At 31.9% G+C, this 27494-nt stretch overlaps 1 protein-coding gene across 1 annotated transcript; it reads right to left on the bottom strand.

Annotated features, from left to right (window-relative positions):
- Window positions 1-4365: 4365 nt before the first annotated feature.
- LOC131172047 (protein ACCELERATED CELL DEATH 6-like) lies at window positions 4366-7454 on the bottom strand. The gene is made up of 4 exons (XM_058132991.1): window positions 7235-7454; window positions 6294-6751; window positions 4811-5212; window positions 4366-4533 (listed from the first exon to the last, which is right to left on the bottom strand). Exons 1-4 carry the CDS (start codon window positions 7452-7454, stop codon window positions 4366-4368), a joined length of 1248 nt encoding a protein of 415 aa, XP_057988974.1.
- Window positions 7455-27494: the final 20040 nt, after the last annotated feature.

Raw genomic sequence — 27494 nt, 5'->3', positions numbered from 1 at the left:
GATCTTATATTGACTTGTTGATGATTGTGAGGGAGAGCTAAGCTCCCTATATATATGTATATTGTGATCATAGGTCGGGTAAGCTAAAAACTCTCCGTTGGATGGTTTAGTTTATGGCCCGACTCTGTCCAGTTGATTTCTTGAAAGTGGGATTATATATGGACTTCAAGGTTGGGCTAATGAATAGTTAGGCTTATTACAGGCTTTGGGTGCCTTATGCTGATCCAAGTTCTAGTGCCGGTCTGGCCTATGATTTGGGTCATGACAATTTACTCCTAAGATATGTTAAAAATATACTAATTAGTTCTTGTATATCTAAAATTGAATTAATTTAAAGATTTCTTCACTTTCTTTTCCTATAAGTAACAATTTTATTAATAATAATAAGTCAGAACAACTCAGCATGGAACAAGATTATCTAAGACCTGGTTAGACTATCCCATACACCCAACCTTACCTTGGCTTGACTTATTAATGAGTTATGCTTTAGTGATATTGGAATTATTAAGTTCAAATCCATAATCAATGCCAAATATATACAAAAGATACATTTTAATTCTACAAATTTAAAATTATGGGCCATCTTTTGGTCTCTGAACTTTGCACAAAGTCATTTGGCACCCTCATCTTTAGTTACATCCACTTGATCTCATTTGGCACCCTCAACCAGTTCACTGGTTGCTTAGTCAGTTGCACAGGTTGATTTTGATTTATATAAAACGAGGGTTTCAGTTTGAACTGAATCAGTCACTAGTTCTTTTTATTAAATCGGTTCAATCCAGTGATCCGATCTAGTTCCAATTAAAAACACTCTTCACAATGAATATTAACATTCTAATTTGTTCGTTTGATTGCTGCTAAGTTTCTTATCTTTGCCTCTGATTCATATCATTGGTACTTATCTGTACCATGGTGTTGATTGAATTAGAAGATTATCACTAAAAAAAAAGAATAGGATTAGCAACCAACCAAATCGGTTGCTAAATTTAGCAATCGATTCAATCGGTTGCAATGAGCCTAGTTACAAATAGCAACTAACAATTAAATCGGCTACTAATCCCTTAAAATGGTTTATTAAATTTAGCAACCGATTCAGTCAATTACAATGAGTCTGGTTACAAATGGCAACCGATAATTAAATCGGCTGCAAATAGCAACCAATGACCAAATCGGTTGCTAAATTAATTAAACTTAAAAAAAATAAAACTTTTGGTATAAAACTAATAGCAACTAATTTAGCCACAAAATCAGTTGCTAATAGCAACCAAAACATAATCAGTTACAAAAAATTTAGTATATTTAATTTTGTAATTTTGCAAATATTTTGCAAATCGGCTGCTATTTGTAACTAATTTAGTAACTGAAAAGTCGGCTGCTAATTTAAAAAAAATATAAAAAAATTAAAAAATTCAAAAAAATAAAATTTTTAAAATTTACTAAAATAATAAATTTTTAATGAAAATTAGTACTAAAATTAATATAAAAATATTATAAAAAATTGCTAATAATAACTATTATAAAAATATTAACAAAAAATTAAATATAAAAATATATTTATAAGACAAATTACTAAAAAAATTATCATATATATATAATATAACAAAAAAATTACTAAAAATTAATACTAAAAATAATTTACTAACAAAAAATATATTTGTACAAAAATTTTTATTTTGTGCAAAAGAAAAATAAATTAAATAAAAAAATGAAAAAGAAAAAGAAGATGAAAAAGAAAAAAGATGAGAAAAAAATGATGATGAAGAAAATAGATGAGAAAGAAATAAATGGTGAAAAAGAAAATAGATGAGAAAGAAATAAATGATGAAGAAGAAAATAAATGAGAAAGAAAAAAGTGAAGAAGAAAATAAATGAGAAAAAAATGATGAAAAAATTAGATGAGAAAGAAAAAATGATGAAGAAAATATATTAGAAAAAAGATGATAATAAAAAAAGATGAGAATAAAAAAGAAGATGAAGAAAATGAGAGAAAGGGAAGAAAGAGAGAAAAAATGAGTCGTGGGAAAGAAAATGAGTCGTGGAGAAAAAAAATGAGTCGTGGTTTATATAAGCGAATTAACAATCGATTTTAACAACCGATTGCTGGTTGCTAATTTCTTTTAAAAATTGGATGAATTTTTTTTTGGGGTGGGGGAGGGGTGATTTTTACAATCGATTTGCAATTGATTGTAAAATCGGTTACTACAATCGGTTGCAGAAATCGTTTACTAAATAGCAACTAATTTACAAATCAGTTACAAATAAAAATAAAATAAATAAATAAATAAGGGCAAAAACTTTTTAGGAAAAAAAAATGGTTGCAAAATTAGTTGCTATTAGCAACCTATTTTAATTGATTTAAACAATCAGTTGCTATTAACAACTAATTCACAAATCGGTTATAAATAAAAAAAAAAATAATTTAAGATTTTTATAATATCGATTAGCAATAAATTAAGCAATTGATTCTTGAATCGGTTGTTAAATTTTTTAAAATTAATCATTTTATTAAAAAAAATGAAATCACAAATCAGTTACAAAATTGATTGCTTATAACAACCGATTTCAGTTAGTTGCAATAATTCGTTATAAAACTGAATTTTTTTTTTTTTTTAGTGTATGTCGAACTTTTTACATGTTAGATCGAGAGTTTTAGACCTTTGGTAGGTTCTTCAGCTGCATGGGACAGTGTATCACTCTTTGCTTCAGATTTGTTTTACACTAGTGTTCTATTTGATCCAATACCTCTCGGATGGAGTAATACAACTGAAAAATCAAAGTTTAAATATGATAAAATAATGAATTAGTGTACATTCAATAAAATTGTTTGAACTGAAGTTGGGGAAGCTGACAGTAGCGAGAGCACAAACTCGTTGGCAGCCACCTCCTAGCGGCACTGTTAAGGTCGATTGTGATACTGCACAGGATGAGAATGGTAATCTTGGTGCAGGCTTTATCGTTCGTGATAGTGATGGTTTCGCTCTACTTTCTGGCTGTGGCAAATTAAGTAGACACACACACTTTAGTGCATAGAAATTTATAAATTTCTCTATGTCTGCCTAACTAATTTATCCTTTTGTGTATTTATTTCAATTATTTATAATAATTAGGTTAATTAATATTATTATAAATTTATTTGCATATATTTTCACTTTTTTTCCTAAAAAATAGCAAAAACCCTTGTTCACTTTTTTTCCCCTGCATTTTGAAGTAGCTATTTTCAATAAAATAATATGCTTAAAGAACTTTGCATAATATAGGCTGAAATAATTTCAGCTTGTGTTTGTAATAATAAATAGCTTGTTCTATCGTTTATATGAATGCATTTTCTAAGCCCTAAATGTGCTTATGGTATTAGCTGAGAGTATTTTGTTTGTAAATTACAATATACTTATCATGACATTAATAATGTTTCAGGGCATGAATATTGTATTGTGATTAATTAATACATAGTTTGGTAGCCTTAGTGACGTTGCCATGGATTTTTAGATCTTTAGTTGGTAACCAATGCTTGTACCTCGGGTGACCTGAAGCAAATAAAGAAAGTAAGTTTTGATAGTCACTCTGATGCTCAAGTCGACAATGAAGTCCGATGATCTCATTTTCTTTATTTATTTCAGCTCACCCAGGATACCAGGATACAAGAATTGATTACCAACCAGGAATCTGAAAATCCATGGCAATATCACTTAGCTTACCCATGCCTACTATCAGTCTGACATTATAAATAGGCTGTAATATTCTCGATGCATATCAAACACTAAAAGATATTTTTCAATATTTTTTAACAGTGTAATTAAATAATAGAAAATATATTTAATTTTTAAAGATATTTTTGACAGAAATGAATGATTTTTCATGAAATTATTAATGTGCACCAAACACTAAAAAAAATTATTTTTCAATCATATAACATAAAATAATTTTTTTGAAAGTATTTTTTATAAAAAATTATTTTTTGGTAAAACAAATATAGAACTTAACTCTAAATTGAAAACTTGATTTTAATTATTATTCTAATGAATTTTCCTTTTAGAATTGTTTGCAAGCATATTTTATAATAAAATTATTTTTTTTATCGTAGATTTACGTGAATTTTATGTCGGTAAATATACATCTATAATTAAAATAAAAAGATATTATTATATGCCACGTGCAGATATGCCGTTAGACTAATGAGTATTCTGCCTTTAGGATAAGAAATTGTACTAGTAACATTTTTTTCCTTCTAAATATTTTCAAGAAAAAAAAAAAGAAAATTAATTTAAATGACATTTTCATTCCACGCTGTATTAGCAATCATACGCTGGGATCTAATGACACCTGCTGAATCGATTGACTAACTTCTTCAGCCACTTTCTAATCTCGCTAATCAAATCTCGAAGCAAGCATGCAGTCACCCAAATCAAAAGGATCACCAAAGAAAGCAGCACCCAAAGCAGCACCCAAAGCGGCACAAACAACAAAGAAGAGAAGATTCCGAACAGAGAACTGAAGATTCCCAACAAAGGAAGGATTCCGCCAGTCAACCACGAGCTTCAATAGTGAATAAAATAGTAAAAATCATAAAAAAAAAATTAACAAAATTAAAAAAAAAAAAAAAAATATATATATATATATATATATATATATAAAATTAAGAAAACTACTTACAAAGTTTCCAGTTGGTCGTAGATGTCGTCATCCGAGGAATATAAACCCCATGTTACCCTTGCAATCCGAGGAAGAGGAGGAAGCTAAATCCGATAATACATATACCAAACCCGAAGGATGGTGCTAAAACTGCATAAATGCCTGCCACAAATGCAATCACCATTGCTACCATAGCATAGAATAGAAAACCGAAGGCACATCTTATTAACCAATAGTATGCTTCCCCAAATCCTAAGATCACCAGCATAAGGTGGATAAAGACAGAACAAGTAGATAAAACCATAGCTATGGTATCTGAAACTATGAATGCTTTGAAAGTCCAATTTTTGCTTAAGATAGGAGTTCCCTTCTTCAAATCGTTTTCATCACTTATATAACCACCAGGTACAGTAAATGCTGCGGCAAAAGTTACTGTTGCTATAAGTGCTGCAGCCACCAAATGAGAGTCTTTGACCTTTTCAAATTTATGTATCATTTTTTCCTTCCTCATTTCTCCTTCTGTGTTTGAAATTTCGCCTAATGGTCCAGTGCCAAGTTCTGTCATCAATTTTAAAATTTCATCCTGCAACACTTTCAGAATATTAGTTACTTTGAAAAATAATTAAAACAAAAAAGATATCATTTCTTTTAATACATTTAAAAGAATCTTTTTTGGATTAATTATTATTTGCTCATAAGATTTTTTGAATAATAGTGATAATAATAAGAGTCATATCTATTATATATAAATATAATAATTTTTTTAATTTTTTTATTCATTAAGTTCTAACTGAGATTTAAATTTGAAATCTTATAGTCTTATAGATGACTCTAGTATTATTAACTTAAAACTCATTAGTATAATAAATATTAATTTAATAATTAATAAAAATTAAAAAGATATTAAATGAATATTTAAAAGACTAGAAAAGGCTAATTATTATTTAATATACTCTTTAAATACAAGGCATGATCAAAGGAAATTTAAAAAATTTGAACGCACCTATGGCCACTAGATATACTAATTACTTAGTACGTTTACGATTACTTATAAAAAAGTTAGGATAGGATTTTTTTTCTCTTATTTTAATTTTTGCAATATTAAAAAAAAATTGCAACTAATTTTTACAAGTAATTAAAATTAATTGCTAGTCGATTTAACAACCAACTTCAATACAACCAATTGAATTAGTTGTTAAATCGATAGCAACCAATTTTAATTGCTTAGCAATCGACTTGAACAGTTGTTAATCCGTTTTTTTTTTATGTTTTTTTTTTAAATGATAGGTCAATTAATTATATTTTTGTAAAATTAATTTTTAATATTATAAATAACACAAAAAAAATTAAAGATATTTTTATTCACTTAAACTTCGTTTCCATAGTTCTTACTTTTATATCATTGTTACTATAATAAACTAATGTTGATCCCAAGAGTCAATATTTATTAATATGTCTCAAGTCTAATCTTATTATATAATTTAAAGGATATAGAGAGTACAAAGTCTCGGGTTAAATTTCTCACATTTATTAATGTTAGCATTATAGTATTAGTGATTAAAAAAAAAAAAAAAAGAAAAAATAGTTAACTTATCCCATATTTTGCTCAATAAGAATAAAAATTAATATCTATATTGTGACAAGATATATGTTAGTTGACTGACCTTCTTTGAGGATGAGTATCCTGTGATTTGATAGTGCAGTTTTCTCCAAAACAAGAATACATCTCGTTTTCCTATGAAGGCAGGCAAACTGGGATGATAAGCTTTATATAGATGGACAGGCGTATTTCCTTCAACATCTTTCTTATTTAAAAGGCAAAGCAATGATGAATGTTTGAGCACTTCTTTTATTACTTTACCACTTTTGCTGATCACTGCATAGTGAAGAACATTCCAGCCTCTTTTGTCAGTAAGTTCGCTGCAACCTGGGCATTTAGAAATGATCTCTTTCACTATGTCTTGGAAGCCTCGACACGCTGCAATGTGAAGAGCAGTCCTCTTCCAATCATTATCGGCAATGTAAGCACTAGATTTATCCTTATCCCTATCTAATAGCATTCGAACCACTGGAGTATAACCTTTATGCTCAGCATAGTGAAGTGGAGTCCATCCTTTTTCATCTGTTTCTTTGGCCAAGTTATTCCATGTATCCAATAGTGAGTATCATCTCTGGAAGAAAAATCAACAGGACCAAATTCATAATTATTAATGAAAAATTCTTCCCTACAATTGAGTGTATAGTTTGATTTTTATACCTAATCTATATAAAAAAATATCATGAATTTAAATAGAACTTGATATATTTTTATGTATGACTCTGGTTTTAAAAATCGAACAGGACTGAACAGTTGAACCAATTTAATTGGGAATCAGACCTTGGTCTGATTCGGTTTGCCCACGTACCCTACTTTTCATAAACCTATGCTGAATCAAAATTAATTGGCTAAGTGACTAGTAAACCAGTCAACTTAGTCAGGTTTAATCCGATCAACTGAGTTTTTGATAAATTAATTGATCTGATTTCTCACTTACTTTTAGAAAAATTTAAAATTTCCAATGCAAGAAGTATTGAATTTAATATTAGTTTTAACATTATTAGATACATGATATTAAAACTAATATCCGTATTGGAATCCTCGACAGGCTACAATGGGAAGATTGAAGAGCAATCCTCTTCCAATCTTTATTGGCATTGTAAGCACTATATTTATCATTATCTAATAGCTTTCGGACCACCTGAGTTTTACCTTTATGCGCAGCATATTGGAATGAGATCCATAGTCTTTCATCTGTTACTCCGAGTAATCTTTTGCCTTTGTCCATTAGCTTGTTTATCATCACCACTGGAAGAAAGTCAACAAGACCAATTCATAATTTATAATATCAAGATCCTTAATTTATTATTCAAGCTTTTATAAATAATGAGAAATTTACAATTAATTATTTCTCTTTATTTTATACAAAAATTAAAATCTTTACTTCAATAAATATTGAATTTAATGATACAACTATCATGCAAATTTATTTAAATAATGCAAAAGATCAGAAATTTAAAATATAATACTTTTTTTTAATAAACAAAATTTTCAATACTCCTCTAAAGCATTAAAATTAAATATGTATGTATATACATGATATTTATGTTGGGGATTTTTGGTATACACGTGGTTTTGAAATAGTCTTTATTTTGTTAATAGTTGTCCTAGCTTAAAGGAGTTTGTTAATAAAGTAGTGGTCTGTGACTTATACCGAGTCTTTAGATGCAGCATTAGTGGTTCCTATTTTTTTGCATTTGTTTGTTAGCTTTGCCCTATATAAAGGAGCAGTGATTGTGTCACACCCTACCGCTCCGTAAGGCATAACATGATCCCGTAGCATACCTAATGAATTACCAACTTCGTCTCCTGATAACCCACAAAATACACTACACGGGATTTTAAAGCTTTTCTTACTTCTTTTTACAGTGGTGAGCACTATTTACAGGTATTAAAAAATTTTTTAACTGAAGTGAAACCAGATAACACATTCGAAGTATTAATAATTTCTATAAAAATTTTGGCAGGGTGCCCTCTGTATTTTGAATAAAACAGTTCTTCAAAAACCTGTAAAAAAAAGCACTTCCAATATTTTGTTTAATCCCCAAACTCCAATATCCAATCAACACAATAAGTTTCTCAACATTTATCAACTCAAATCCACAATAATTTTCCAGTGTTTTCAAAAGCTGAGATAAAAGAAATATATCACAATATTTACAAGCCAAAATAATTTACGAATTTAGTTTACAACTTTAATGTACAATTTTAATTTACAACTGCTCAAAACCAAGAACAATATATACATATAGTGAACATACATTACAATACAAAATGCAAAATATGGTATACTCAATATACTTGATGAACTCTCAATGTAGCACTAGCGACCTAGTCTCTATCGCCTGTCACCGCCTACTGCGGCAAAGAATGAAAGCTATCACGAGCCAATGTCTCAGTGGTGCACAACATTAATAAAATGCAACTTTAAATCATAAATCATAAGTCGTATAAATAGTGGATACTTAAAACCATAGTTAAATTCAAAGACAATGAATGTCATAAAGAATTTAAACTCCATTTTACAATATCACAATAAATATTAATAAATCACACGCACAGCTTAATCATGTTACCAAAGTCCAATTCATCCCAAGAGCCGATGGCTAATGAGGAATAACATAGCTAGCTAGCAATGATATGAGTACTCATTCTATTCGTCCTCAATAGGCACACACCTCAACACTTCAGCCAGAGAGGAAATTCAAAGTCAATTCATCCCACTAGACAAGCTAGCGAGGAATTCAATCAATATACATGATAGCTGTGGTTTCAAACCATTTACAATGTTTTTCAAGCAATAAGTATCCATCAAATATCATTAAGACAATTTTTCACAATTCAAACAATAATAGACAAATTGTCACAATTCATTTTAATTGAAAATTCAAAAGAAGTAACTGTTGTGCACAAACCTCTGATAAATGTCTCTTGGCCCTGACTCAGTGTTTCCTTCTCTTTTCCTGAGTCTTTGCTAACTGAAACACACAATTTGAAGTGTTTCAGTACTCATTTAAACTGTCTTTAACAATGAGGCTTAATAATTAATTTATTGAATTCTATTATTTTCCTTAGTCAACCTAAAATGTTGACCCTCGATGCACTCTAGTTGAATTAGGTTTAATGTTACCAATATATCACATTTTATAGCCCTTTAGTGTTGGTATATGTTACCAATTTCATTTCCAAGTGTATTGCATTTTATTGCAATTTACCGGATTTCGGTGTACTATTTTGACCTAGCCGGACGACCTAGTTTCCTCAGTTTTCGGGTTTCGGTCCAAACTACAAACTTGTAGTTCTATGTCTTATTGCACGCGGGGCAAAATTTTAGGTCATTCTGAGTTGTGTAGACCAAGTTATGGTCAATTTACCAATGCTGGACAGAATGTACCAAAATGGTAACTTTAGGTCATTTTTAGGTCACTTTTGGTTCGGTAAGTTTTGGTACCTGAATTTGTGCAAGCTATTTGGCTTGGTTCTGGCCATTTCTGGGCTTTGGTGTCTTCATAAAAATTGTAGATCTATGTCTAAAATATTTATGGTAAAAATTTCAGGTCAATTGAACCTGTTTTGAGTGAGTTATGGCCAAAACACTAACTGCTGCCCAAATGGTCAATTTTCAGGCTTTCAAGTCACTAATCCGGATTTGGTCATTTTTCAAGTCACCTTCTAGGCAGAATTTTGGTAACCTTCCTTCATGAAAGTTGGCACATTTTGTGCCTAGTTTCACCTCCAATTGGTCTCATACCAATTGGAGTCACACATTTAAGGTTCTAAGCCAAAACATACACTGCCCTACTACACACTCCTCATCACTTACCAATTACATATTCAACACTTACCAAATTACTTCCTTCATGCCAATTCTGGTTTGTACCTTATCATTAACACATTTAACAACACATTTTGGTCATTTTGGACAGCTTGTAAAAATTCTCAATATGCACACTATAACACAGAATTCTCCAAAGTCCATTTACACCATTTAACCACATGAACATACCCCATTTACATACCCAATTCCAAACCATTATATACATATACATGCTGCCATCAATAACAACATAATTCAATAAACCAAACCATGAAACAACACATTTTAAACTACACTTTAAAGTTGCCGATTTGCACATCTCTTTCAAATAGCTTCAAAACTTCCAAAACCAAGTGCACTATCACACATACACTTAGTATACATTATCCAATCATTTCTATACACATAAACACATACATCAACATCTTAAACTACCCTTTACAAATGAAAACAAGCAACATATGGTGAGTTCCCATGGCTGCCAAAATGGTGTTTCACCATTAATCCATCAAACCTCAAAATTTCTTCCACAAAATAACTCACCACAACATCCGCTCAAATTTTAATGAAGCAAGGGTGAAGGAAATGGACATATACCTCAAGTGGAGCTTGTCAAACCTCTTCAAATCTCTCCCTTTTTGCTCCCAAAATACTACCCAAGATGTGTACTCAAACTTTAAAGAAGAAGACTAGAAGAATTTGTGGCTTGATCTTGAGTGGATGAAGCTCCACACATGGACGGCAATGGAGGTTTTAGGAGGGATTCCAATTCGGCTTAGTGAAGAAAGAAGAAGAAGAATAGAAAATGTGATAGTGGACTTGTCCACTTCTATCCATATATTCTCCCTTAGTGCTCCACTAACCCAAATTAACATTTTAATAATCCAAAGTTTCATAATTCAACTTAATCCCCCACATTTTCCCTAATTTCTCATTATTTATTCTATGTGTTTAACTTCTAATTTTTATGGCATTTTCAAATTTAACACTACTAATTTTTCATAGACATTTAGGTCAAAAGGAAACTCGGGATGTCAAATGACCACAATGCCCCTATTCGGGTTGCATTCCCGATTTTTCGGTAACACCGAGTTTTGTCATTTTCTCGATTTCTCGTTTTTATTTGTACTAATTAATTAATTTTTCTTTGATATTTCTAATGACATTTATACTTAAATAGATGTTTATTTAAGTCTTAAAAATATTTTTCAGGGTTCCCCACGGTCCAAGGCTAGTCAACGGTCCACGCCGCAACTTTCCGGTGCGGTCACCCATCGCTATGGTTGTCGACTCGTTTAACTTGGTTACATTTCATTGCTATTATTTTTCCTTTGTTTTTCTTGTATTTTCTTTTCTTGTATTTCATTATTTTATGTCTCCTCACTAACTTTTAAATGTAGTTCTAGGCATTCTAACTGTCCGGACAGACACTGGTCACCGAAATAGTAGAACGCACTACCGAACATAGGGGTGTTACAGATTGTAAGTTTAGATTATGTGTGAGTAATAAAACTTGTCCAATCTTGTTCTATCTTCCTCCATTACTAGTTTGTTTCTTTCTATCAGTGGTATCAGAGCAAAACCTTTGGCGAGTGAAATAAGAGAAACAAAATTGCAGCAGCACTTATGGCTTCAGAAAACTTTATTCAACCAGCTATCCCTCGCTTTGATGGTCATTATGATCATTGGAGCATGCTAATGGAAAACTTCTTGAGATCAAAAGAATACTGGCAAGTTGTTGATAGTGGTTTCGCAGAACCAGCAGCTGGAACTAGTTTGACAGATGCACAGAAGACAGAATTAGATGCACAGAAGTTGAAAGACTTGAAAGCAAAAAATTATCTATTTCAAGCCATTGATCATTCAATCTTGGAAACAATTCTCTGTAAAGATACCTCCAAGCAGATTTGGGACTCCATGAAGAAAAAGTACCAAGGAAATGCAAACAGGCACAACTTCAAACCCTCCGCTGTGAATTCGAGACTTTACGCATGAAGTCAGGTGAGACAGTTTCAGAGTACTTTTCATGAACAATGGCAATTGCAAACAAGATGCGGATTCATGGGGAAAAGCTTGAGGATGTTGTTATTGTTGAAAAGATTCTTCGATCAATGTTGCCAAAGTTCAACTTTGTTATTTGCTCAATTGAGAAGTCCAAAGATCTTGATACTCTCTCTATTGATGAGCTGCAAAATTCTTTGTTGGTTCATGAACAGAAGATAATTCAGCAAGATAGGGAGGAGCAAGCATTAAAAGCTGTAACGAACTCAAAAGGAGCTGGTCATGAGAAAGGAAGATGGAAAGAAAAAAATGGGCAGCATCGCAATGAGAAGAACAAAGTTGGTGATTCTCAAAGAAAAGATAAAGGACGTGACAAATCAAGTGTGGAATGCTATCGATGCCATCGGTATGGACACTATCATTCTGAATGTCGAACTAATTTAAATAAATATCATGGCGGGAGATCTAACTTCACAGAAACAAAAGAAGTAGAAACAAAGGAAGAAGAGGTATCACTTTTAATGGTGTGTCAATCTAATGAAGAAACTTCCTCAAATATGTGGTACCTTGATACGGGCTGCACTAATCACATGTGTGGAAGCAAGTCAGCTTTTTCAGAATTGGACGAATTTTTCCACGATACCATGAAGTTTGGAGGCAATTCTAGCGTGTCTATCTTGAGAAAAGGAAAGGTATAAGTCTCTACCAAAAGCAACTCCATTCACACTATCAATAATGTCCTCTTTGTTCTAGATTTGAAAGCGAATCTGCTAAGTGTTGGGCAGCTTCAAGAGAGGGATATGAGATTATTATCAAAGATGGAACTTACCGCATTCAAGATAAAAAACTTAGCTTAATTGCTCAAGTAAATATGATGACAAATCAATTGTTTCTGTTGTACCTCAATAATACCATTCAATCATGTTTCTCAGCAAGATTAAAGGAAGAGGCATGGCTATGGCACTTTCGCTTCGGACATCTGAATTTTAGTGGTCTAAAAACGCTGCAACAAAAGAATATGGTGAAAGGTCTTCCACAAATTCAAAGTCCTTCTCAAATTTGTGAAGATTGTGTAATAGGCAAACAACATCGAGATCCCTTTCAAAAGGGAAGATCATGGAGAGCAAAGAAAGTATTGGAGCTGGTTCACTCTGATATATGCGGGCCTATCAATCAGACATCAAATGGTGGTAAACGTTATTTTATAATGTTCATTGATGATTATAGTCGAAAAACGTGGGTTTATTTTTTGCAGGACAAATCTGAAACTTTTTCAGTTTTCAAAAATTTCAAATTGCTGGTGGAAAAGGAAGCAGGCAAGCCTATAAAAATTCTTCACAGTGATCGTGGTGGAGAGTACAACTCACAAGAATTTATAAATTTTTGTGAAGAGCATGGAATTCAAAAGTAGCTGACAGCAGCCTATACTCCACAGCAGAACGACATTTCAGAGAGGAAAAATCGTACAATCTTGAACATGGTGCGGACTATTTTGGCAAGAAGCAGCATCCCAAAAAGTTTTTGGCCTGAAGCAATTAATTGGAGCACTCATGTACTGAATAGAAGTCCTACACTAGCTGTTCGAAATATGACGCCTGAAGAAGCTTGGAATGGACGTAAACCAAGTGTTGATTATTTCAGAATCTTTGGCTGCATAGCTTATGCTCGTATTCCAGATCAGAAAAGAACAAAGCTTGATGACAAAGGAGAGAAATGCATTTTTCTTGGTATTAGTGAACATTCAAAAGCATACAAATTGTACAATCCTATCACCAAGAAAATTGTAATTAGTCGTGATGTGATTTTTTATGAAGAAAAGTTCTGGAAATGGGATGAAAGCAATACCAAACGACAAATAGGAGCTGACTTTGATGAAGTAAATGGAGACAATAGGCAGCAGCCTTTAGAGAGCGCCCAACCAATGGGGAGAGAGCAATCACCAATTCATCCAGCTGTTGAACCTGATAATGATCAACGGCCTCAATGGTTAGAAGAAGACCTGCATGGATGGAGGATTATGAGGTACAAGGAATTAACAACAATGAAGAATCATTATCTCATTTTGCTCTATTTGCAGATTGTGATCCTGTAACCTTTGAAGGAGCTGTAAAAGAATCAAAATGGCGAAAGGCTATGGATGTTAAAATTGATGCTATTGAGAGGAACAACACTTGGGAGTTGATGGAGCTTCCAAAAGGGCAAAAGACCATTGGCGCAAAATGGGTATATAAGACAAAATTGAAGGAGAATGGTGAGATTGACAAGCACAAGGTGCGATTGGTTGTTAAAGGCTACAACCAAGAGTTCAGCGTTGATTATAAAGAAGTTTTTGCTCCTATTGCTAGACATGACACAATCAGGTTGGTTATTGCATTGGTTGCACAAAACTCATGGCCTATCTTCCAGTTGGATGTGAAATCGGCTTTCTTACATGGAGATTTAAAGGAGCAGGTATTTATTAAACAACCTACTGGATATATTAAGGTTGGAAATGAACATAAAGTGTATAAATTAAAAAAGGCACTTTATGCACTAAAACAAGCACCGCGTGCTTGGTATAGTCGCATTGAAGAATATTTTTTGAAAGAGGGGTTTCGAAAGTGTCCCTATGAGCATACACTTTTCCTTAAAATTGGAGATGGTGTATGATGCCCCTTAACCGTCTACTGTATAGCCGAGCAAGAAGTACCACATTCGGTGTCGGAGTACCCTATCTTGTTTTATCATATCTATTGTAAACTTTTAATGTCATTTAAAACATGTATTCTATGTGTAGAAAAAATTTTTTTTTTATATCTTATTTCGGTGGAGACCCAGACAGAGCCTCCCCTGTTTTATTAGCATCTGACGGGTTCCACTAATCACCTGTTAACATGTCCATATTCATTTCACACATTTCCATATCATATTCTCTTGTATCATATCATTTACAATTATTTATGAGATCTAAAAATGAAGTATCATCTATTGCATTCATATAGAAATTCATAGATAATAAATTACAAGTCCAAAATGAAATACATCATGACTAGACATAATGAACCAAAATACTAGTCTATACATGGGCCCTACCAAAATATAAAAGACCAGTGAGGTGACTGTGGACAGTGGCAGATCTAGTCAGAGCTATCTCGATTGCACTCTTTGAGTCTTGCTGCTTTGGATCGATCTCTAGTACCTACGTGATGGAAAACCAACGCGCTAAGCATAATGCTTAGTGGTGCATAATTTATAATAACAATAATTTAAAAATTGAAATAATATCTGTAAATCATAATTTCTGGGTCTTTTACATTTTTATTGCTCTTTGAAAACAATTAACATTATCGGGATCTTTTATGATTACTTATTGTATTTTAGGTCTTAATTAATTTTTATCAGTGCCCAAAACACCTATACGAATTATAAAAGCTGGATGCACGGGTGTATACTAGTTAGACAACCATATGTCTATCCAGTATACATCTGTTAGGCCCGAGGCCAGCTGTCGGGCACGAGACCCACTGTCAGGCTTGTAAAGCCAGAAATAAAGTAGGCACAATGGCCAGTAAGTAGGCATATAGCTTGTAGAACAATAATACTAGACATATTTTGTCAGTTCATGATTTTCTCGATAGGCAGTACTACTATCTATAGTCCCTAATTAGTATACCAATTTATCCAAACTAAATAAATAAGTCTAGGTATACTATGGGTAATTAAATATTTTTAATTATTTTAGCACTATTCAGTGTTATTATTTTCTAGTACTGTTCATTGGTACCATTAATTTCATATTAATAGCACATTAGTCCCAATTTACATATTCATATAATTTTTAATATTTAATTATCCTTATGAGTACTTTAATTATCATATATAGCATTTTTCCCATGAATGTTTCTTTAGGTTCATTTTGATGTGTTATCTTTATCTAGGAATTTGACTAGGTTAGGATGTCTATTTAGTCACACCTCCTTCATAACAATTGCTCCTCTATGTTTAAACTTAAATTTTAGTTTTTGAATCACTGAATTTGGGGTTATAGAACTCAAGTTATGGTCAAAATACCATAACTGGTCCCTTTGCCTCTAAGCTGTCTAGAATTTACAATTCCTGGTCAATAAACTTTGACTAGTCATTTGATTATTTTATGGTCATTTTTAGACTTAGGTTCCTTCACAAGATATGTTCCTCTATGTCTTAGGGACTCCCAGGTACAATTTCATAATTTTTCAAGCTTGGTATAGTGAGTTATAGTCAATGTATTAACCTGGACTCTCAATCCTATAAAGGCAATAACCAAACTTCAGGGCAGTATGTTTGACCCTCTTTTTAGGGTCTTTACACTTAGAATTTGGCAAAGGTGTCTAAATCAATGTTGTAGCCCTAAGTATCATGTTTCCAGATCATATTGGCACATCTCAAATGGAATTTCCTAGTGGGAGTTATGGCCAAATGAACACACGGGTATCAAATGGCATTCTGGGTTCCACTTAACATTTTCCAGATTTCAATTCCTAACTTTGGCTAATATTTTCCCTAGGATGCAATGGTTTCTAGAGCTTGGTCAAAACATAAAAATTGTTGTGCTATGTCTTATAAAACTTTTGGCACTAGTTTCACTCAATTTGCAGCTTTGGAGACCAAGTTATGACATTTTTGCCAAAACTGGTCAAGCATACCAAAGGAACAGTATTTTGAACAATTTCTAGGTTGGCAATTTTAGTGACCCAACTTGTGCTAACAATTTGACTTGGTTAAAGGCAAAACTGGGTCAAGTGGTCTTCATGAAAAGTGTAGCCCTATGTCTAAGCTTTCCATTGATGTAAATTTTTGGTCATTTGGACCAGTATAGAGAGAGTTATGACCAAATGAACACACTGTTCATTTGGTCATTTTTTGAGTTTCAGTGTTTGGTCATCCGTGTTTGGGCAGAGAATTGGTCATGATTTTGGCAAAATTTGAGCATAGTGTCCGCATGACAAATGGCCATTTTGAGTCTATTTTCACCTCCAATTGGCCTCATACCAATTAGAGTCAGACATTTTCAGTTACGGGTCAATAAACCCACTGAACTCATTGAGTTCAAACCTACAGAAAATTAAACACTCCCAATATCTTATTTCCTTCAACTTCCTTACTTCAATTTATATGCAATACACTTCTATAAGCAACAATCTCAACTCTATAGGTCAATTTCAATATTTACACCAAGTCCTCAAGCATTTACACAAACCCTAGTTTTCAAAGTTTTAAATTTTTACAAACACTACACAGTCAAACACCCAAACATTTCAATTTATCACACATTCTCATGGAATCATTTTTCATCACTTAAAAGCAACAAACTTCAAGTTCCATGGCTGCCAAAAATTCATAGGTTCTTTCCTCTAGATTTTCTTTTTGTTTTAATGATATTTATGCTTGGCTAAACATGCTTTTCATGTTTAATAAAGAGAAGAAAAGGGATTAGTGCACTAACCTTACTTGAGCTTCCTTAACTTCAATTTTCTTGCTTCTAATGGGTGTCTATAGCTTCCTTAGTGCACTACCTCTTTTATAAAATTGGTGGATCTTTTTTTAGAAGAGGTAAGGTAGATATGCAATATTGTGTTTTCATTTGGGGTCAGTAGGCGACCAAGATTCCCCTGATAAGCCTTGAATGGATCAAGTTTGCCTTTTTTTGCCGCCTCCTGTAAGTCGGCATTGATGTGGCGGTGGATGGTCATTGCTGCGTAGATAAGATGACACAAGAAAGTGAGAATATATAATGGGGAATGGTGGAAACAAGTGAGAATATATAGACACCAGTCACAGCCAAGGCCTTTCTCTTATGGCAATTCAGTAATTCTACAATGACTATAGCTGATTTTGGTCTTCTTGGACTACTATCAAAATGCCAAGTGTAAAAAGATTATAACAAAATGAGAATGAAGACAAAAATATCTTCATTCCTTTTTTTAAAAAAATGAAAATATAATTTAAATTTTTAATTTTTTATGCATATTTTATAATATTTCGAGATGCGTATGTTTGACAAATTTTTACAGTATAAAAAGAATAATAAAAATATATGTAGAAAGAATATTATGGTTTTATTTACTTTAAGACAAGTGATTAAATTAAGTGGATTATATGACTTAATAAGTGAGACATGTGATTAATGAGAATTTATATGTGTCTTAAATCAAAGAATGTGGAAAATTAATATGAGAAAAAAATAATATTCGGAAATAATTTAATTTATCATTTTAGTGTCTATAAATAAGATATTAATTATCAATATAACTAATAAATAAATAGTAAAAGACAAAAATACTATTATGAATAGTAATAAATAGTAACATTTTAGGTCATTTAAAGAAGAAAAAAGAAAAAGAAAAAGAAAAAAGAAATATAGAGATTCTGATATAAGGAATTGAGAAAGATTAGTGATTTTAAAAATTCTCTCTATCGGCTTTCTTTTGATGCCAAACTTGCTATTTTTTTATACCAAATTAACTCATTTTTTCATATGAATATTTTTAGGGACTTTCTTTTGATACCAATCTTCCAATATTTTAATATCAGTCTTGCTCTTTTTTTGATGCCAATCTTGCTCATTCTTCATTTTCTTTTATTTCCCTCAAAAGAGAATAGTTGCCACCTTTTAAGGTTCAGGAGTGGTTTTTGACTGATATTTGAAGCAAGTGGTGATAACCTGTTTCATATTTTATTTTATGTAATTATTTTATGAATTGAACTTATAAAGCAAAAAGTTTTATAATGTATTTATTATATGTACCATGATTTATTCACTAAAAAAAAAAAATAAAGTATCAGCGACGGATTTATAGATCTCTAGGTTAGCGACGGATTTTTCTATTTAATCAATACACATAATTTTTCTATTTAATAATAAACAATTGAATGAAATTTTAAGCTTAAATCATTATAAAAAAATATCAAGTGATATATTTAATATTTTTATCGATAAATTTGATAAGTTATGCCTCTAGTTATTAACGATAGTCACGTAAAGAAATTGAAAATCACTTATAATAATAAAAAAGACTTTAAAATAGATATCTAGAATTCTCTCCAACAATTAAGTTAGAGGTCTGAAAGTTTAGGAAAAGATAATTCACAAACAGCTTAAGATAATATTTCATACCTGAATCCAGGCATATTCATAGTGCAAGAGTTATAATTTAAATAAATTGTATAATTCAGATTTGATATTACCATAATTAATCGGATAATGGTTGGATTTATATAGATAATCAATATCTCCTTCAAATAAAGTTGCACATGGTGATGAAATGAGACCAAAAGTAGTTGTATGCCATAAAAAAAGAAAAAAAGGAATCCATGTTCAAAATGATCAAATAAGATCATAAAAATAAATAAATGAGGATAAGCTTCAAGGACAATTCGTATAAAAGTCGTATCAATATTAGAGTTTTCAAGAAAAATGTAAAATTTTCGTGCGCTATTAGTTATAAAATAAAAAATATAATATGTCAAAGTCAATAAGGTAGTATAGTTGTCGTATTTTTAATTTAAAATAATTTAGCTCTTTAGGTTTTTTTTTGTCCTAATTTGATTAATTTATTATTAATTATAACAAAAATATAAAAATATTTTCAACTTTATTTTTAATTTGAAATAATTAAATTTCTGAGGTTTTTTATTATATTAATAAAAAAAATTTCTATCTAAATTTTATATTTAAATTATTGTGTGTATATATATTTTTTATTGTTATTATTATTTTTTTTGTTTTGTTTTGATTTGAATTTGAGACCTCATATTTTTAAAGACCATTTTTTGATACCAATCTTACTTATTTTTTTGATACCAATCTCTTTATGGACTTTCTTTTGATATCAATCTTCCTATTTGTAATATCAATTTTGCTCATCTTTTGATACCAATCTTTTTATTGGCTTTCTTTTGATACCAATCTTGCTATTTTTTTATGCCAATCTTATTCATTTTTTTATACCTATCTCATGGCATTTATTTTGATAGCAATCTCTTTATAGGCTTTTTTATACCAATCTTCTTAATTTTTCATATCAACGTTGCTTAGCTTTTGATACCAATCTCTCTATGAGCTTTTCTTGGATACCAATCTTCCTAATTTTTTAATATCATTCTTGCTTTTTCTTTTTTAAACCAATATTTTTATGGGCTTTCTTTTTATACCAATCTTGCTATTTTTTTTTATATACCAACATCTCTATTTTCGTAAGTAATTGGTATTTGGATTAGTTTTATTTTATTTATAGTTTTATTGTGTAGATTTCATGCTTTATTAGTTCCTGTTTAAATTTTACTAGCAGATCATGTAATGCCCTCACCGTAGGTAGTCCGTACATTTTACTGTTCCGACGACTAATGTCTATTCGGACAGTCAGGATGTCTGGAACTACACTTAAACTATAGTGAGGAGGCATAAATTAATGAAATAAATATTAAAAAAATATCGGAAAAATTTTGAGAAATAAAATAAAATTTAGAGAATTTATTAATTGGTATAAAATAATAAAAATAACCCGATGAGCACCATAAAGGGCATTTTGGTCATTTCACTCCTAGAGGTGAATTTTGACCTAAATGTCAAATTAAAATTAAGAAATAAAATAATTAACATAAATTAAATTTATGAATTTGAATTTGGAAAATAAGAAGAGAAAGAAGAAGAAAAGAAAAGAAAAGGAAAGGAAAGAAAAGAAAGAAAAGGAAATAGACTTATGGCATTTAAAAAAAAATTAAAGTACAATAATTATAGAATATATATAAGACACAAGAGACAAAAATTCACCAACCACAAGTCTTCTTTATCTTCCTCTTCTCTCTCTCCTTGCCGTCTCCATTGTTCTCTCCCCTCCACCATTTTTGCTCAAGCTTTGAGCTTGAGTTTCTCTCCATTTATCCACCAAAACCCCTAGTCTCCTTCATTAAAAATCCTCCCCATTCCATAAGGAAGCTTTAGATACCCATAAGAAGAAGAAAAGTTGAAGTTTGAAGTTGGATCACAAGAGGTTAGTGCCTAATCTTCCTTTCTTCCTTTATTAATCCTTGAGTTAAGGTTAAAATGAAGTGAAATTTGTAAGGAACTAAAAGAAATTGGTGAGTTATGAGGGGAGTGAATTTTTGGTACCCATGGTGAGTGATGGTCTTTGATGACTTTAGTGTATATTAAGTGATTTAGTGATGTTGATTGATGCATTTATAAGTATTAGAAGTTGATTTACATTGAAGTTTCATGAGGTTGAAATTGTGAGTTAGAGTTTGACCTAACTTGGGTAGTTTTGTATTATACCTTGCAATTGGGATTGTAAAGATGTGTTAATGATACTTAGAAGTTCCTTGAATGACAAATTGAAGTAAGGAAGTTGGAGGAGATTGAATATTATGAGTGTCATTTTCTACAGGTTTGGGACTTAATGAGTCCAATGTGTTTGATGAACCATAACTGATTGTGTGTTGCTCCAATTGGTATGAGGCCAGTTGAAGTGAAACTAGACCCAAAATAGCCCATTTTCCATGAAGAAATCATGCCCAAATTTTGTCTAAAACTTGACTTAAACACTGCCCAAATCCAGATGACCCTACACATAAACTCAGAAAATGACCAAATGAACAGTACATATTCATTTGGTCATAACTCCCTCTATACTGGTCCAAATGACCTGAATTTGATACCATTGGAAAGCTTAGATATAGGGCTACAATTTTTATGAAGACCACCGAACTCAGAAATGCCAAGAACCAAGCCAAATTGCTGGCCCAAGTTGAGTTACAAAATTGTCCAGACCTGTGTTGCCCAGAAATTTCTAGACATGAACTTACCTGACCAGTTTTGGCAAAATGGCCATAACTTGGTCTACAAGAACTCAAATGTAGTGAAACTAGTGGCAAAATGTCCAAAAGAAACATACCTACAAAATTGGTATTTTGACCAAAACCTCGAAATCAAGAGAACTAGGTCAAATAGTTATAACAAGTTACTGCATCAAAACCTAGAATCTGACCAAACTTCACTTGACCCCAGAACAGTCTTTTAGTCATAACTCCCACTAGAAAAATCTAATTGACATGAACCATACCTTTCCAAGAACCTGAGAAACAGGGCTATAACTTTGTTATAGGAACCTTTCTCAAATTATGAATTTAAGAATCTAAAAAAGTGACTTGTAGTCACTGTCCTGAACTGAGCCCCTGTTAGCACAGGGTACATGAACCCAGGACAGTTAATTGGCCATAAATAATTTCACAAAACTTGAAAAATTGTGATACAAATTTCTTTATGATCATAAGATATAGAGCAACAATTTTTATGAAGATCACCATGCCTAAAAGTGACTACAACCTGTTCCATTAATTAGGTAAAATTTAAGTCCAAAAGCTACCTAGTCAAGGAACCAGAATCTGGGAATGAGCCAGTTTTGGCCATCCGACCATAACTTGAGTTCTAAAAATCAAATTGACATGATTCAAAAGGGAAAATAAAGATAAGACATAGAGAAACAACTTCCATGAAGGAAGTATGGCCAAACAGTGGCTACAAACTGATTATATGGATAGGTAAAAGTAAGACACAAAAACTGAAACCAAAGAAAGGTCCATGAGATAAATTATCTTATGGTAGGAATTTAACCCTATAAAGCCATTAAACACTAAACCACATACAACGGGTATGTGGAACCTATTTTCCCACTATAAAGTGATATATACATTTCAAAGAAATAAGTAATAATGTGTAATTGCTCAATGTGATATGTAAAGTCAAAACAGTGAAACTGAACCTAAAGAAAGGTTCTTGAATTAAATTGTTTTTAGTAAGGACTTATCCCTAATAAGTCTCTACATGCTAAATTACATGAAATAGGTATGTGGGACCTACTTTCCCACTACAAGGTGACATGAAATTAGTTGATACATAAAATGTAAATTTACCTAATTGGTTTGCTAAACACATAAGTCATAGGAAAATACACTTGAAAACTATGTTTCTATCATATATGAAATAACAATACTATAAATATGTATAGTACATGACATAAAATAATGAGAGTGATAAATACATAAGTTATATGAATAAGTGTTTAGGACCTATGTTCCCATTATAATTACATGGAAATGGTATAAAGCATGGGTTGTGACGCCCCTTACCCGTCTATTGTATAGCCGAGCAAGAAGTGTCACATTCGGTGCCGGAGCACCCTATCTTGTCTTGTCATATCTATTGTAAATTTTAATGTCATTTAAATCAGGTAATTTATTTGTAGAAATTTTTTTTTATATCTTATTTCTGTGGAGACTCAGACAGATTATCCTCTGTTTTATTAGCATCTGGCGGGTTCCACTATCACCTGTTAACATATTCATAGTCGTCTCACATATTTCCATATCATATTCTCTTTTATCATATCATTCACAACTATTTATGAGATCTCAAAATGAAGTGTCATCTATTGCATTCATATGGAAATTCATAGATAATAAATTATAAGTTTTCATTTCAAGTCCAAAATGAAATACATCATAAACTAGTAATTACATCATGACTAAACATAATGAACCAAAATACTAGTCTATACATGGGCCCTACTAAAATACAAAAGACCGATGAGGTGACTCTGGACAATGGCAGATCTGATCAGAGCTCTATCACAGCACTCATCGGGCGCCACTGCTGCCATTCAGCACTGGGACTGATCTCCAGTACCTACACGATGGAAAACCAACGCGCTAAGCATAACGCTTAGTGGTGCATAATTTATAATAACAATAATTTAACATTTGAAATAATATCTGCAACTCATAATTTCTAGGTCTTTTATATTTTTGTTACTCTTTGAAAACAATTAACATTATCGGGATCTTTTATGATTACTTATTGTATTTTAAGTCTTAATTAATTTTTATCAGTGCCCAATAAGCCTATAACAAATTATAAAAGCTAGATACACGGGTGTATATTGGTTAGACAGCCATATGTCTATCCAGTATACGTCTGTCAGGCACGAGGCCAGCTGTCGGGCATGAGACCCGCTGTTAGGCTTGTAAAGCCAGAAATAAAGTAGGCACAATGGCCAGTAAGTAGGCATATAGCCTGTAGAACAATCATACCAGACATATATTGTCCGTTCATGATTTTCTCAGACGCAGATCTTGCTATCTGTAGTCCCTAATTGGTATACCAATTTATCCAAACTAAATAAATAAGTCTAGGTATACTATGGGCAATTAAACATTTTTAATTATTTTAGCACTATTCACTGTTACTATTTTTTGGTACTATTCATTGGTACCATTAATTTCATATTAATAGGACATTAGTCCCAATTTACATATTCATATTATTTTTAATATTTAATTATCCTTATGAGTATTTTAATTATCATATATAGCATTTTTCCCATAAACCTTTCTTTAGGTTCATGTTGATGTGTTATTTTTATCTAGGAATTTGACTAGGTTAGGTTGTCTATTTAGTCACACTTCCTTCATAACAATTGCTCCTCTATGTTTAAACTTGAATTTCAGTTTTTGAATCACTAAATTTGGGGTTATAGAACTCAAGTTATGGTCAAAATACCATAATTGGTCCTTTTTCCTCTAAGCTGTCCAGAATTTACAATTCCTGGTCAATAAACTTTGACCAGTCATTTGATCATTTTATGGTCATTTTTAGACTTAGGTTCCTTCACAAGATATGTTCCTCTATGTCTTAAGGACTCTCAGGTACAATTTCATAACTTTTCAAGCTTGGTATAGTAAGTTATAGTCAATGTATTAACCTGGACTCTCAATCCTATAAAGGCAATAACCAAACTTCAGGGCAGTATGTTTGACCCTCTTTTTAGGGTCTTTACACTTAGAATTTGGCAAAGATGTCTGAATCAATGTTGTAGCCCTAAGTATCATGTTTCCAGATCATTTTGGCACATCTCAAATGGAATTTCCTAGTGGCAGTTATGGCCAAATGAACACACGGGTATCAAATGGCATTCTGGGTTCCACTTAACATTTTCTAGATTTTAATTCCTAAATTTGGCTAGTAATTTCCCTAGGATGCAATGGTTTCTAGAGCTTGGTCAAAACATAAAAATTGTTGTGCTATGTCTTATAAAACTTTTGGCACTAGTTTCACTCAATTTTCAGCTTTGGAGACCAAGTTATGGCATTTTTGCCAAAACTGGTCAAGCACACCAAAGGAACAGTATTTTGGACAATTTCTGGGTTGGCAGTTTTAGTGACTCAACTTGTACTAACAATTTGATTTGGTTAAAAGCAAAACTAGGTCAAGTGGTCTTCATGAAAAGTGTAGCCCTATGTCTAAGCTTTCCATTGATGTAATTTTAGGTCATTTGGACCAGTATAGAGAGAGTTATGACCAAATGAACACGTACTGTTCATTTGGTCATTTTCTGGGTTGGCAATTTTAGTGACTCAACTTGTGCTAATAATTTAATTTGGTTAAAAGCAAAACTGGGCCAAGTGGTCTTCATGAAAAGTGTATCCCTATGTCTATGCTTTCCATTGATGTAATTTTAGGTCATTTGGAACAGTATAGAGAGAGTTATGACCAAATGAACACATACTGTTCATTTGGTCATTTTCTGGGTTGGCAGTTTTAGTTACTCAACTTATGCTAATAATTTGATTTAGTTAAAAGCAAAACTGGGTCAAGTGGTCTTCATGAAAAGTGTAGCCCTATGTCTAAGCTTTCCATTGATGTAATGTTAGGTCATTTGGGCTAGTATAGAGAGAGTTATGACCAAATGAACATGTACTGTTCATTTGGTCATTTTCTGAGTTTGGTGCAGGGTAATCCGAATTTGGGCAGTATTTAGGTTAAGTTTTGAACAGAATTTGGGCATGGTTTCTTCATAGAAAATGGGATATTTTGGGTCTAGTTTCACCTCTAATTGGCCTCATACCAATTGGAGTAACATATTTTCAGTTATGGTTCAAAACTCATGCTGGACTCATGAGTCCCAAAACCTGTAGAAAACAAGCACTCCCAATTTCAATTTCCTCCATCTTCCTTACTTCAATTGGCATGCATAGCACTTCTATAAGCAACAATCTCAACTCAAACAAGTCAATTTCAAGCATTTACATAAAGTCTCCACATCATATACATAAACCCTAATTCCAATCACCCAATTTACACAAACTCAACTCTTTTACACTTCTTATCATATCAACTATTCAAACATCCTTATGGAACCATTTTTCATCATTTAAAAATAGCAAACCTCACAAGATTCATGGCTGCCAAAATTAGGGTTCTTCAATTCCTTTTTATTTGTTTTCATTTTCATGGAATACTCACTTATCTCATCATTCTTACAAGATTTAAAGAAGAGAGAGAGTGATATTTTTGCACTTAACTTGTGACCCAACTTGCAAACTTCAATTTCTCTTCTTCAAATGGGTATCTAAAGCTTCCTTATGGAGTGGGGAGAATTATTTGTGAAGAGAGCTATGGGTTTTGATGGGTAAATGAAGAGGAAATCAAGCTTTAAGCTTGATAACAATGGTGGGGAGGGAGAGACCAAGGGAGACGGCAAGGAGAGAGAGAGAGAAGAGGAAGAAGAAGATGGTTGGTGGGGTTTTGTCTCTTGTGGGTATTTATATATATACATTTATGTGTACTTTATTGTTTTTAAATTTCATAAATCTATTTCCTTTCTTTTCTTTTCTTTCCTTTTCTTTTCTTTTCTTTTCTTTTCTTCTTCTTTCTCTTCTCATTTTTCAAATTCAAATTCATAAATTTAATTTATGTTAATTATTTTATTTCCTAATTTTTAATTTGACGTTTAGGTCAAAATTCACCTCTAGAGGTAAAATGACCAAAATGCCCATCATGGTATTCATCGGGTTATTTTTATTATTTTATACTAATTAATAAAATCTCTAAATTTTTCCTATATTTTCTTAACATTTATTTCTTCAATTTATGCCTCCTCACTATAGTTTAGGTGTAGTTCCAGACATTTTATACTGTCCGAACAGACATGAGTCGTTGGAACAGTAAAATGTATGGACTACCTATGGTAAGGGCGTTACATGGGTAGTACATAAAGTGAAATGAAAATATGTTATGAACCCTTAATAGTACATAGCATGAAATAATAAAACTATAAGTGCTTAATAGTACTAATTTGCCCAAAGTATGCCTAGGCTTATATGTATATAATTGGATCGATTGGTATACCAATTAGGGACCACAGATAGCAGTACTGCTTACAGAGCAAATCATGAACTGACAATATATGTCTGATATGATTGTTCTACAGGCTATATGCCTACCATTGGCCATTGTGCCTAACTTTATTTCTGGCTTTACAAGCCTGACAGCAGGTCTCATGCTTGATACCGGCCTCGTGCTCGACAGACGATATCTTTGATGTACATATGGTCGTTTCAACCAATATACACCCGTGCATCCAGATTTTATAATTT

This window comes from Hevea brasiliensis, chromosome 13 (genome assembly GCF_030052815.1).
Source record: "Hevea brasiliensis isolate MT/VB/25A 57/8 chromosome 13, ASM3005281v1, whole genome shotgun sequence".
Lineage (NCBI taxonomy): Eukaryota > Viridiplantae > Streptophyta > Magnoliopsida > Malpighiales > Euphorbiaceae > Hevea > Hevea brasiliensis.
The sequence above is the reverse complement of the archived record's forward strand: the minus strand, read 5'-3'. Positions and strand labels throughout refer to the sequence as shown.